Source organism: Mytilus edulis, chromosome 3 (genome assembly GCF_963676685.1).
Source record: "Mytilus edulis chromosome 3, xbMytEdul2.2, whole genome shotgun sequence".
Lineage (NCBI taxonomy): Eukaryota > Metazoa > Mollusca > Bivalvia > Mytilida > Mytilidae > Mytilus > Mytilus edulis.
The window spans coordinates 9,811,547-9,826,654 of NC_092346.1; the positions used below are offsets into that span (position 1 = coordinate 9,811,547).

At 32.2% G+C, this 15,108-nt stretch overlaps 1 protein-coding gene across 1 annotated transcript in view; it reads left to right on the top strand.

The window, feature by feature from the left end:
- Positions 1-15,108, top strand: part of LOC139515024 (splicing factor 3B subunit 2-like) — a 35,949-nt gene that overhangs the window by 16,913 nt on the left and 3,928 nt on the right. Inside the window, exons 10-21 of the mRNA XM_071304584.1 lie at positions 1,438-1,532; positions 3,571-3,686; positions 4,840-4,918; positions 6,290-6,424; positions 7,286-7,594; positions 8,793-8,942; positions 9,344-9,433; positions 10,018-10,125; positions 10,488-10,595; positions 11,542-11,678; positions 12,544-12,742; positions 13,067-13,258. Of these exons, the coding sequence (XP_071160685.1) occupies positions 1,438-1,532; positions 3,571-3,686; positions 4,840-4,918; positions 6,290-6,424; positions 7,286-7,594; positions 8,793-8,942; positions 9,344-9,433; positions 10,018-10,125; positions 10,488-10,595; positions 11,542-11,678; positions 12,544-12,742; positions 13,067-13,258 (1,718 nt within the window). The remainder of the gene's footprint in view (positions 1-1,437; positions 1,533-3,570; positions 3,687-4,839; positions 4,919-6,289; positions 6,425-7,285; positions 7,595-8,792; positions 8,943-9,343; positions 9,434-10,017; positions 10,126-10,487; positions 10,596-11,541; positions 11,679-12,543; positions 12,743-13,066; positions 13,259-15,108) is intronic.

Consider the following 15,108-nt stretch of genomic DNA (forward strand, 5'->3'; position numbering starts at 1 on the left):
ATGTCCACCCCCCTTTTTGCAATATTTTATGGTAAATAAATGCAGAATGTTGCCATGGATACACATAAAAGTTATTAATTAACACTCTTTTAACTTTTGAAAATCAAATCTATGGACTATACTGATTACATACATATGCACATGTACAACACAAACAGTTAGGTTAATGTATTAGAAATCCAGGAATAGGAGATGATAAAACATTTTGTGGCTCATTTTTAATTTTATTTTCTAACTGTGGAGTGCTACCTTAGGGTGATTTGTTATGATTCAGATCTATGTTAGGGTGATTTGTTATGATTCAGATCTATGTTAGGGTGATTTGTTATGATTCAGATCTATGCTAGGGTGATGATTCAGATCTATGCTAGGGTGATGATTCAGATCTATGCTAGGGTGATGATTCAGATCTATGCTAGGGTGATGATTCAGATCTATGCTAGGGTGATGATTCAGATCTATGCTAGGGTGATGATTCAGATCTATGTTAGGGTGATGATTCAGATCTATGTTAGGGTTATGATTCAGATCTATGTTAGGGTGATGATTCAGATCTATGCTAGGGTGATTTTTCAGATCTATGCTAGGGTGATTTTTCAGATCTATGTTAGGGTGATGATTCAGATCTATGTTAGGGTGATGATTCAGATCTATGTTAGGGTGATTTTATGATTCAGATCTATGTTAGGGTGATTTTTCAGATCTATGTTAGGGTGATGATTCAGATCTATGTTAGGGTGATGATTTAGATCTATGCTAGGGTGATTTGTTATGATTCAGATCTATGTTAGGGTGATTTGTTATGATTTAGATCTATGTTAGGGTGATTTGTTATGATTTAGATCTATGCTAGGGTGATTTGTTATGATTCAGATCTATGCTAGGGTGATGATTCAGATCTATGCTAGGGTGATTTGTTATGATTCAGATCTATGCTAGGGTGATTTGTTATGATTCAGATCTATGCTAGGGTGATTTGTTATGATTCAGATCTATGCTAGGGTGATTTGTTATGATTTAGATCTATGTTAGGGTGATTTGTTATGATTTAGATCTATGTTAGGGTGATTTTCATCTTATTAGTTTCCTCTTCATAAAAATTCTTAGTATTAACCTAATCTAGCAAATATGTTTGTAACAAAATTTAGAATTATTAATAAAATAAAATGATAAAAATGCAGAAAAAACCATTAGGGCTATTCCAGAAAAAAATGTAGGGGGTTGGGGGGTTGGAAGGCAGTTTTTGTCAGCACCCGCCACCCAGACAAGAATTATAGTGCATTATAGTGAGAAACGTTGCTCTGATACCCATCACCCATGTATTATTAATATAATGTGCCTTCCAACCCCCCCATACATTTTTTTCTGGAATAGCCCTTAGCAAAAAATAAGATTAAAGATGTAATAGACTGAACCATGTACATTATTTGTTTACAGTTAAGGAAGAAGAAGAGATAGATGAAGATATTGGATATGAAACATATGATAAAGATGAAGATGAAGAGACAGAAAAACCTGATGCAAGTAAAGAGGTAGGTAAAGCTTTCAGTTCTCTCCCTTGCCATCTAGAATTCTTTTTTACCCATCATGCCATAGACAACTATCAAATTCATTTTCTTTCCTGTATATTTCATTTGTCACAAGGGTTGTGGTATTACATCACAATAAGAATATAAGGTCAACTGATGTAACTCATTCATAAAAACAACTTGAGGTTGGTTGATAGTTCTATTTGAGTAGACATGTTGTAGTTCAGGTTTCTGACCCAAATAATTGTGCATTCTATATGGATTGATTGATTTTTGATTGCTTTACATGCAGCGTATTTTATGTAGATAGTTCTCCATTAATTCCTTTTTGAACAGATGTCTTGAAACAGAGAGCTATAATTACTACTATAGAATACAGTAGACTCCACCTAATCGGATATCGGCTATTGTAATATTATTTCAAAACACCAAACCATTCCCTATATGTTTAATGTTAATTGCATCGTGTAATCGAATATCGGATATCGGGAAATGCACCCGGAAGTTACGAATTTACAATTTTGCCCACATGAAGATTTTGTTTTTAATAAATAAAAAGGATCTTTTTCTTATTAAACTGTTGTCTTTATTCATTGGTTTCTGTTGGGAGAATTTTGATTAAACTCAAAATGCTCATAGAATGAGAAATATAATCTAAACTGAATGTACCTCCTTCTGAATAATTTATTGCAATATAAATATAAATCCCTTTTGACAAGAGAAATATTTTTTCACATGTGCAAGAGGTGCAAAGATAACCATGTGTCATGGCCACCATATTGGTTTGTTTACAAATTTGTGAAGAAGCCTCTAGAACCATGACCTAAGACCAAATAAAAAAGTATGTGTGGTTCCAGTTACATCTGAAAAAAAGATAGGGTAGGTAGGTAGGGATTTTTTTTTATTTTATGTTTTTTTTTTACATTGAGTCTATGGGAGCAGCATTCTGACTTTAACAATGCTTCATGAAAAATGACAATAAAATCTTTAGGTTAGGCTATTTTTAAGCCGAAAAAGTAGGGACGGTAGGGTTACTGGAACCACACATATATTTTTATTTGGCCTAAACATAAATAGTCTTCAGAAAACGTAAACTTTATGCAATTATATTTTATCAATCATGATTATTTTCATAAAATTAAATTTGATTATTTAAAGAAATAAAATTATAACAATTACGATTTTAGCTTAGAGATTCTACACAGACATGCTTTAATCTATTTATAGCCCAATTAGTTTACCTGTGTGAAAATGTAAATAATGGATATTAATTTGTTTACTAAACAAATAAAGACAAACTATGGATGGAAGATAATAATTCACATGAATATTTCAGGACATATTAAATTAATATTTGATTTATTTTAATAAATATAGGATTTGCAAGTGTAAACAAGTTTAATCATTACATAAACAGCTGATATTTTTTTACGCAAACATCGTGGTGATGCAACTGATAAAAATCATCTCCAGCTTCCTCTAGCCCTTCTTCTTCTTCTTCCGAAAATACGGGGGTTGAGTCCTTTCACATATTAAGCAATTGTCAGGGTTAGTAACATCTCAGGATTAGATGAATTTAGATCTACTTGTAATTGCAGAATATTCAATGAATATACATTCATCGTCTAATTGAATATATCGGGTAATCGGATATTTTTAGCTGACACTTTGGGTATCCGATTGGCCGAAGTCTACTGTATAATGTCATAATATTATTTGCAAGTTTTGGAATTTTTCCATGGAAATTGGAAAAAATGGAGGAAAAAGATGGGCATTGAATGTTAGATCAGTAATTCCGTATATTGGCAAAAACCATAAAGTTTGAAGGACAGGCTGACCATTCTATAAATTATGTTTCTTTGTATAGCTTCTTATTTGTAGGTAGATGGACATTTGATTAACTGCAAATTTTTTATGCCCAGAGAAGTACAAAATACTTTACAATTTCTAGTTTGAGAGAGTAAATTGTTGTCACACTAGCCATACAACTCTTGTCATGGAATATAAGTATTTTAAGTATCATTTCCCTTGTTTTATGTAGTCAAAGAATAGAAGGAAGAAAAAGAAGAAGAAGAAGTCGAAAAAGAACAGACTGATGCAGCAACAGCTGCCACCCAAACCTAAGGAGACGACTACAGAGGAAACTGTTAATGTAGAGTAAGTTTACTGTTAATGGAGAGTAAGTTTACTGTTAATGTAGAGTAAGTTTACTGTTAATGGAGAGTAAGTTTACTGTTAATGGAGAGTAAGTTTACTGTTAATGGAGAGTAAGTTTACTGTTAATGTAGAGAAAGTTAACTGTTAATGTAGAGAAAGTTAACTGTTAATGGAGAGTAAGTTTACTGTTAATGGAGAGTAAGTTTACTGTTAATGTAGAGAAAGTTAACTGTTAATGTAGAGTAAGTTTACTGTTAATATAGAGTAAGTTTACTGTTAATGGAGAGTAAGTTTACTGTTAATGGAGAGTAAGTTTACTGTTAATATAGAGTAAGTTAACTGTTAATGGAGAGTAAGTTTACTGTTAATGGAGAGTAAGTTAACTGTTGATAGAGTAAGTTTACTGTTAATGGAGAGTAAGTTAACTGTTAATGAGAGTAAGTTTACTGTTAATATAGAGTAAGTTTACTGTTAATGGAGAGTAAGTTTACGGTTAATGGAGAGTAAGTTAACTGTTAATGTAGAGTAAGTTTACATATACAGTGGAGTTCCAGCCGGCGGCCTGTGATATCACGCATTAGCTGATTTCTTCATATCAACACAGTAACACTAACAAAATCGTTCTTGTTATTTAGCCTTCTGAAGGGATAAAAAACATTAAAATTGATAAGTTCAAGAGTTCATTAATAACTGCAATCCCGTGATTTACCATATTTGGACAATTTCCATTAAGGGTTTCCCTAATTTTGGACACACATTACACAAAAATGGAGGATGAAACCATACAAACAGAAGATTTTATGAAATAAAAGTATGTTATGAATGTGTTCACAAAATATTATCTAGTTGAATGAAGTGAAGTCATAAGTCTTAAGTGCACGGATACACCGGACTACACAGTATGTAGAGCAAGTTCATTATTAATGTAGGGTAGGTTTACTGTTAATGAATATAGGATAAGTTTTATCTTAATGTAGATTAAGTAACTGTTAATGTATGATTAAAAAAAATTTAAGGTATTCTGAGATGGAAAAATGCTCTTTATTTTATTTTAGATTCATTCTTTTTGTTTTTTGTATTGAAGTGTTTATCATGCTTTTTGTTTAAATTATCATTGAGTTTATTATATTTATGATAAGTTTTTTTCTTTCAGATATGTACAAGAACAGTTAGAACTGGATCCTTCTGATCCTAATTACTACACATTTGCCAAGATATTTGAAGCTTTTAAGGTAGGTTATATTGTCAGCAGAAGTTTTTGTAACATTACCAGAACACCACTGCTATGAATGTTCTGATTAGCCCAGACACATTAGCGATGAAGCTGAGACTGAGTAGCATCATTTACAATGACAAAAATATATTTTCTGATTTTTTTTCTATAGTTCCTTGCACAACATTCATTTGTACAAGAAAATTTCATTACAAAATATTGCTGTGAAGTTCATGTTGCTTTAATTTGATACAAAGACCAAATATAAACATGCATTTATAAAAATAAATGATCAACCATTGATGAGAGCCAGTTTTCCCATAGAGATATTCTGTTTACAAATTTTTAATACAGCAAATTCAGTCAAATTTTAGGACCAAATATATGTCCTTATCTTGTACAGTATGAACTCTTTTTTTTAATTCCCCCTTTATATATAGCTAATAACTTGTATCTAGATAACCACGTTGGCTGTTGTGCACATGTCTTCAACAAGCTCATTTATACCTAGATAGCCACGTTGGCTGTTGTGCACATGTCTTCAACAAGCTCATTTATACCTAGATAGCCACGTTGGCTGTTGTGCACATGTCTTCAACAAGCTCATTTATACCTAGAACGCCACGTTGGCTGTTGTGCACATGTCTTCAACAAGCTCATTTATACCTAGATAGCCACGTTGGCTGTTGTGCACATGTCTTCAACAAGCTCATTTATACCTAGATAGCCACGTTGGCTGTTGTGCACATGTCTTCAACAAGCTCATTTAGTACCTAGATAGCCACGTTGGCTGTTGTGCACATGTCATCAACAAGCTCATTTTCTTCTGTAAATTTTTGTGTGTTCTTATTATGGCAATAATTGGAAAATAGAGAAAAAGGCGCACATACGTATTGGGATACCAGGAGATGTATTGGGTTACCAGGAGGTGCTGTATACAAATAGCACTATCAAAATTTTAAATGCAAGTTTTTTTTTATTTTTGCAAAATCTATCCAATGCAAGTTTTGTATTTTTTGCAAAATCTATCCAATGCAATTTTCAAAATAATGAAAACTTCTCACAATTTCTGACTTACATTACTAAAATCAATTTGAAGAAAAAACTAAGTGTCAAAATATCAAAATGCTCTAATGACGTGCAGTGTAAAAATGGCAACCATGAGAATGTTCCTGGCTTTCAATTATTTTCCTAACTTTATTTTCTTGTTATTAAAAAAGATAAGTTTTAAAATTCATACAGTATTACATTTGATTCTATCACGTGTGATGAGCTTTCTTTTCATTAATTCTATGCTTTTTCACTCAATGTAAAATGTTCATGAAAATACAAAGCAAAATCCAAAAAACAAAAGACATGAATAATAAACATTTTGATTATTATTTTATAGATATCAGAAGCTGAAAAGCCAAAAGAAAAAGTTTTAGAAGAAAAGAAAGAAGCAGAAAAGAAACCGGAGGAAGTTAAGCCCAGAGGAATGTTTGAGGAAGAGGATGATGAGGATGATGAGAGAATGGAAACAGATGTAAGGAGGAAAATAAACAGGAGAATTATACCTCTGAAAGATATGAGTGCCAATGAGACAACTCTCCATCCAAGTCAAAATAAAAGAAAAGTTATTATAGGTCACAGTACAGCCTTCAATGCAGAGCATTGGCTCACATTGAACAGCAAGCGATACAGGGCCCCAAAAATGAGTAGTGTAAAAGCATTCAAAGGGAAAAACCAATGGTCTAATCTATATAAAAAAACGAGACCTGAAACACTTATGAACAACATAAACCAACGAAAACTACTGAAAATCGAGTTCCTGATATATAGATATTTTTTTTCGTTTGAAAAGATACATCACTTGCTCATCTTTCAAATTTCATTTTTTTATTCTGATGACAAAATTGGTGTTTAGTTTGTTCATTTCCACTTATGCTGGAGTTATAGGCCTTTAACAATCATACTTTTGATTTTAAGTAAAATCTGATTAGCAATTATTTTGAAAATTGGTTGTTATTTGATATTTTTTCACCATTTGTCAGAATGTTCATAGTCTTACTGCAACAAATCAATGAAAAGTATCGCTTCAGCCAAAATTTTCGTATTTGAAGTAAAAAGTAGAACAAACAAATTCTAAGTGAAAATCAAGCCCAGATACTGACCAAATATTTTTAAGAATCTTTAAATTTGTAATAGTCATGTAGCAGAAGAAAATGGACATTTTATGTCCATCTTGAGTGAAAAGAATGAGGAATAACTTGTGTATTTATTTGTATTTAATCTATCAGCAATTCTGTAGGTCAGCCTTAAACAGCTAAACATTCCCCATTTCCATTCTCAATTTTAAGATTTGACATTGAGTGCTGTAATACTACAATAAACGTTTTGATTATAGGACAAAAAAGATGATCATCCAAAAATGTCAAAGAAAAAGTTAAAAAAGATGACTAGATTGTCTGTGGCCCAGTTAAAACAACTTGTCGGTAGACCTGACGTAGTAGAAATGCATGACGTTACAGCACAGGATCCTCGATTATTGGTATGTCTGAAAGCCACAAGGAACACAGTACCTGTACCAAGACATTGGTGCTTTAAAAGGAAATATCTACAAGGCAAGCGTGGTATAGAAAAGCCTCCATTTGATCTTCCAGATTTTATCAAAGCTACAGGAATAATGGAGATGAGAGAAGCTCTCCAAGAAAAGGTAAATTAAAAGCAATATTATCTAGTTCTTTACATTATACATCCCTTTGTTTACTGTATGATTGGAAGTGTTATTGACAGAATGAAATACTGTAAATACACAATTCTTGCGTACATTTGTTATTGCCATTTCTAGAAAATCTGCATACAGATATATGAATAAGATATAAGAATGCGATATTCACTGTGTCGCATTATGTAAATGAATAAAAAAAACCTCAACAATTTCTGGATTTATATTATACTGTTTTTTTGGATATAGATTCTTTCTTGAAAAAGCAGCTTGTATGTACACTTGTGAAAGTTTAAAGAAGATATTTTACACATAAATGGTTAAAGTGAGAAAAAAATTAAGGGCATATGATACAGTTTTGATCCTGTATTTACAGTTTGACGAACATTTCCATATAGGCTATTTTTTGCCTGATTAAAATAAATATGTAATAAAAAATATACCTTCATGGGCTACTTTTTGAGTTAAATGAGGTTGAAATTTTGTATATTTGCTCAAAATTCGGATTTGTGGCAGTATTTTCACTTTCGAAAGAAAGCCATAACTTTTTTGTTTTAAAAGATAAACACAAATTGTTTTTTTGTTAAATTATTAGTAATTTCTGTACTTTATAAGTATTCTAAAAACTTATGCATTTTTTTATTCAGAAATAACGCATATTTTTATAAAATGGTCATGAATTGAAAAAAAAACGTAATTTTGTGCTGTATATTTATCAACATTAAAAAAAATTGCACTATTTACAGTTATATAAAATTTGGTTCACATAATCTCCCAGCAAAATGAAACAAAATTTCGTTTTAAAAAATAGGGGTCCATGCACTCGTTTTCAAATTAAATCAGTTTGAATGATAAAAATCAGTCGAAAAATGCATCTTTTCCCGATATGCCACAGTTTGACGTCGCGAAAATAACATTTTATGTTAGAAACATCATTACCTCCCTTGTAACTGTATCGCATGCCCTTAATGTGTATTCTCAATAGCAAGGAGACAATTTATTTTACATAAGTTATGTTATTTATGATTTATTTATTTTTTAGATTAAAAGGTAAATTAAAGTTTACTAATTGCCATAACTTTTTTTTTAATCAAGTATTTATTGAGTTCCCAATATGGTGGCTTGTAACAGTTTAAGAAACTTTTGTAATGGAAATCCTATAGATATTACTTTTATTATTTTTCAGGAAGACCAAAAGACATTAAAATCTAAGATGAGAGAAAAGATCCGACCAAAAATGGGAAAAATTGATATTGATTATCAAAAATTACACGATGCCTTCTTCAGGTGGCAGACCAAACCAAAAATGACAATACATGGAGATTTATATTATGAGGTAAATATTGAGAGAATATTTGTGATAAACAATTAGGCTGTCTTATCAAGCCTACTCGTATGACATGTTCCAAATAAGTTAGTCAAATAAGACAACCAGTTTACTGTCCAACATTGTGGGCATGGAAAATAACTCACAAAGTAAAATCACAAAAATTACTGAACTCCGAGGAAAATTCAGAAATATCAGAAGGCATAACTAAACACATCAAACAAATGTTATATTTCCCATGTTTCAAATTACATCATATTGAAAACTTTCTTTTTTATAAACATGATTTTCTAAGTCAGTTGTATCTTTTATTGTTAAAGAATCTGTTAGCTTTGCTTAATTCCAAAAGCATTTACTATGTATTTAATGTTATAAGAGCTTCCATAAACATGTTATTTCATATTTTGTAGGGGAAAGAGTTTGAAACTCGATTAAAAGAAAAGAAACCTGGAAATTTATCAGATGAATTACGAACAGCATTAGGAATGCCAATTGGACATGTGAGTACTAGTACAATTATTAGTTTGAATAACCTACATTTATGATGCATTGGTTGACAAATATTTTAGGGGTAGGGAACAAAGGAAAGATACTACAGTTTGACTTATGATGATATCTGATGGTAATATGAAGAAAATAAAAAAAAGATATCATGTATTGTTAGATGATCCAAGCCCATTTGCTTTCCAACCCCCCAAAAAGAGAAAAGAATGAGGGAAAGCATAACTCTTTGGTCAGGTTGTCTTTTTGACACATTTCTCATCTCCATTTTCAATTTCATTTCTAAAGACAATCAAATAAATACAAATTGTGTAACACTGCACATTGATCTAGTAGTGACATTCAAACTGAAAAGTGTGTGTTTCACTTTAAAATACTATTTTTATATAGTTTAATATGACTTCTTCCAAAACATGCTTGTTTCTCAAAAATAGGCTTAATGACCTAACGTCATTCATATTATTAAGATATGTTATATACATTTTCTATTTAAAACTACCTTGTTTATGTATATTTTATAGTTTTAGTATCTGCAGTTAATATATTAAATACTTAACAATTGATTTGTCATATATTATAACAGAATTCTGAGAAGTTTCCACCTCCATGGTTGATAGCAATGCAGAGATATGGTCCTCCACCATCTTATCCTAACCTAAAAATTCCTGGTCTTACTGCAGCTATTCCAGAGGTCAGTAAAAGTTTTAATGCAATTATACCAGAACTAATAATTCTTGTCCTTACTGTGACGTACATATATTAGAGGCAAGTTCAATTCAAGATCTTATCTGCAAGTATATTTGACAGTTCCACTGTAACGGCAATGAATTATAGTAAATTTTTAAGAATTCTTTTAGAAAATTCAGTATGATAACCTCTACCGTTTGAAAGAAATTGCTCTCCTGGTGAAAGAAATAGTGTTTAATAAAATGAAATTATCTTTTCTATGATAGAGAACTTTTCTTTAAAGCACCTTTTGAGAATTGTACTATTGTGCACACTTAAGAAATATTTTCATAAGGATTTCAATTTATTTTTATTTTATTTTTAAAGGGGTGTTCATTTGGTTACCATGCTGGAGGCTGGGGTAAACCTCCTGTAGATGAAAATGGTAAACCTTTATATGGAGATGTTTTTGGTACACAAAGTGCTGATTTCACGGTAAATAATTATAAGTTTATGATTAAACATTGACAATGAACACTTGTAGCTTAAACAAAATAGGCATTTGAAAAACAAACAGATATACTCTCAAAATGCAACAGAATGACAGCAAATAAAATCACTTCATTTGAATCAAACTCATTCTCATGACAATGAATATAGTAATAATACTACATAAACTGTATACACTATGTAGTTGTAAATTGAACTTTGGTAAGAGCTTGTTAATCATGGTCATAAATTAAATATCAATTTAATGACCAAAAATTTAGTATTCTGTTATTCCCTACCCATCTGATGGTTCACCTGTAAATCTGTCAAACTATCACTCTCAATTGATTGCTTACAGTCACATGGCTAATATTTCTTATTAGTATTCATGACAATTAAATTTCATTAACTCAAGTGGTATCTCTTCTGTTCCAATACTGTTGATGGATGCTGCCATTTTGTAAGTGACAGTAAGTCCTGATTTCCCACAAATTTATAAATTGATTACAAAAAACAATAATGACAACACTAAAATATAAATAAAGTTTGTAATACAGACTTGACCTCTTTAACATGCAACACCTGCCTCTTATTAGTTGATTTAGGAGGGTCATAATGGAGGTACCTTCATGATGAATAACGGTAAAAATTCTTGCCAAATGACGTTAACAGTCATTTTTGGAGTATGACGATAAAATGTGCACTTTCTTTTAGACGATAAAAACTGATTTTGTCGAATCATGTTAATTTTTTTCTCCAAAAATGACTGTTATGATAATTATTTGATACCTCTGACGGAATACAATAAGGATAATTTGACGAATCACTGTAAAATATTAACCAATTTGACGCTAACGTTAGCCGAAAATGACTGTTTGACGCCTGCCGTTAAAGGGCATTACTACCCTCATTTAGTATCCACAAGGGAGATAACATTCTACATTTGTTGCAGGCTCCTGTAAAAGAAGAAGAAATAGATAAATCATTATGGGGTGAGCTGGAGGAAGAATCATCATCAGAGGAGGAGTCATCAGAGGAAGAGGAGGAGCTTCCTGATGAAACGGGTTTAATTACTCCTGGTCCTGAAGGGTAGGTTTGAGTGTTAGGTTCAATCACATTTGAAAGGTTTTAAAATGTTTGTTTTTCATACTTTATATAGCTATTTCTGCACTTCTTTTTTATTCAAGACCCAAGGTGACAGGTCCACTGACAAATAAAAAAGTTATCAACTTTGCAATTTGACAATAATATCCTATAACTATAGAACAAACAAATTTAACAATTTAAGTTCTAAACTAAAGTTAGGATTCATAACATGGTACCAGCATTTCTGATTAAGAAAACTAGACTTATTGCTAATATGCTTTTCAATCAGTTTTTTTTTTAAATCCATTTAATCAAGAAGATACCAGAAAATAAAAAAATAAAAGTTGATTTATAAAAACCAAGTTGTGATTTGAGTGTTAATTTCATGCCTTTGATGTAAAAACTAAAAAAAGATAGACAATAAAATTGAGAATGGAAACGGGGAATGTGTCAAAGAGACAACAACCCGACCATAGAACAGACAAGAGCAGAAGGTCACCAAAAGGTCTTAAATGCAGCGAGATATTCCCGCACCTGGAGGTGTCCTTCAGCTGGCCCCGAAAGAAATATATATATACTAGTTCAGTGATAATGGACGTCATACTCAACTCCAAATTATACACAAGAAACTAAAATTAAAAATGATAAAAGACTAACAAAGGCCAGAGGCTCCTGACTTGGGACAGGTGCAAAAATGTGGCGGGGTTAACCATGTTTATGAAATCTCAACCCTCCCCCTATACCTCTGGCTAATGTAGAAAAGTTAACGCATAACAATACCCACATTAAAATTCAGTTCAAGAGAACAAATTAGTACATAACGAATTTATATTCTAAGCTTTAACTAGTATTGATCATATATTTTCAGATTAGTAACACCTAGTGGAATAACTTCAGTACCTTTAGGTGTAGAAACCCCAGATATGATAGAACTAAGGAAGAAAAGGATAGAAGATGCTATGGACCAGGGAGGAGAAACTCCTGCTTTATATACTATACTGCCAGAGAAAAAACAACAAGTTGGTCAGGCCATGATGGGATCTAGTCATATATACGACATGACGGCAGTGAGTTACACACTTTTTGTGCATATTTATGTAAAACTGATCATTAGAGCATCTTAAGTTGTTCTCATCTCATTTGCAAGTGGTTTAATTTTAGTTTAAACATATTTTATTTGCTCAAAGCAAAAAGGATCAGACACAAGTAAAACATACTCATAAAGTCTTCTCCACAGAGGTGCAGTAGGTATGAAATGAGTGTATCATACATTAGCTTTCTTTGGTTTGATGATGCCACGTGGAGCTACTAGCTAATTAAGAACTGCAGACGGTTATACTGTGGAATTCATTTTTACCACAAATAAAATCTGAGTAACACTATTTTTATAGGCTGCACCTGGTGCAAAGAAAACAGACAAGGTTTCCGCAGAGGGTATTGAAGTGGCCTTGAACCCTGAAGAATTAGACCTTGACTCAGCAGCCATGCAAGCAAAGTATGATGAGACAATGAGAGAACAACAGTCTCAGTTAGCGAAAGAAGATCTCAGTGATATGGTAGCAGAACATGCAGCTAAACAAAAGGTAATTATACCCCACATACAAAGGTAATTATACCCCACACACAAAGGTAATTATACCCCACACACAAAGGTAATTATACCCCACACACAAAGGTAATTATACCCCATATTCAAAGGTAAAGGTAATTATACCCCACATACAAAGGTAATTATACCCCACACACAAAGGTAATTATACCCCACATACAAAGGTAATTATACCCCACATACAAAGGTAATACCCCACATACAAAGGTAATAATACCCCACATACAAAGGTAATTATACCCCACACACAAAGGTAATTATACCCCACATTCAAAGGTAATTATACCCCACACACAAAGGTAATTATACCTCACACACAAAGTTAATTATACCCCACACACAAAGGTAATTATACCCCATATACAAAGGTAATTATACCCCACATACAAAGGTAATATACCACATACAAAGGTAATTATACCTCCTCCACACACACACAAAGGTAATTATACCCCACATACAAAGGTAATTATACCCTACACACAAAGGTAATTATACCCAACATACAAAGGTAATTATACCCCACACACAAAGGTAATTATACCCCACATTCAAAGGTAATTATACCCCACACACAAAGGTAATTATACCCACATACAAAGGTAATTATACCCCACATACAAAGGTAATTATACCCCCCCTCCCCACACACACACACACACAAAGGTAATTATACCCCACCAGGGTTGGCAAAAACCCGGGTTTTATGAGTATTGCCCAGCCCAGTGGGAAATACTGGGAATACCCGGGTTTTACTGGGTTTTAAAGGGTAATACTGGGCAATACTGGGTAATGTAAAATACTGGTCTGAATTTTATAGAGGATTCAGTGATCAAACACAAATTTTATACATTTAAGATATATATAACCTTTTTTGTTTGTCTGGATTGGTAAAACTGAAAATCATAAAGCAAAAAACCTTTTTGTTAAATAAATATAACTCATATTAAAAATTAACAATTACATGTAAGAAAAATTACATTTAAATAATGTATATATATATGTACTGTCCCTAATTAGTAAGTAATTATTATACCCCCGCTTTAAAAAAGGGGGGTATACTGTTTTACCTCTGTCTGTCAGTCCGTCAGTCAGTCCGTCCCATGAAACTTTCGTCACATTTTTCTCAGGAACTACACATCCACCCTTTCTGTAATTTGGTATCAACATTTATATATGTCAGCCATACCGTGTGATGCGTTTTCAGATTCATCACTTGACAACTTCCTGTTTACCGAACACTTGTCTGATTTTACACATGATAGCCAAGTTGAAAATTTTCGTCACATTTTTCTCAGGAACTACAATACAAGGATTTCTGGAATTTGGTTTCAGGATTTATATAAGTCAGCTATACCGTGTGATGCGTTTTCAGATTCATCACTTGACAACTTCCTGTTTACCGAACACTTGTATGATTTTACACATGATAACCAAGTTGAAAATTTTCGTCACATTTTTCTCAGGAACTACAATACAAGGATTTCTGAAATTTGGTTTCAGGATTTATATAAGTCAGCTATACCGTGTGATGCGTTTTCAGATTCATCACTCGACAACTTCCTGTTTACCGAACACTTGTATGATTTTACACATGATAACCAAGTTAAAAATTTTCGTCACATTTTTCTCAGGAACTACAATACAAGGATTTCTGAAATTTGGTTTCAGGATTTTTATAAGTCAGCTATACCGTGTGATGCGTTTTCAGATTCATCACTCAACAACTTCCTGTTTACCGAACACTTGCATATTTTTACACTATTAATATTATCCACTTGCGGCGGGGGTATCATCAGTGAGCAGTAGCTCGCAGTTTCACTT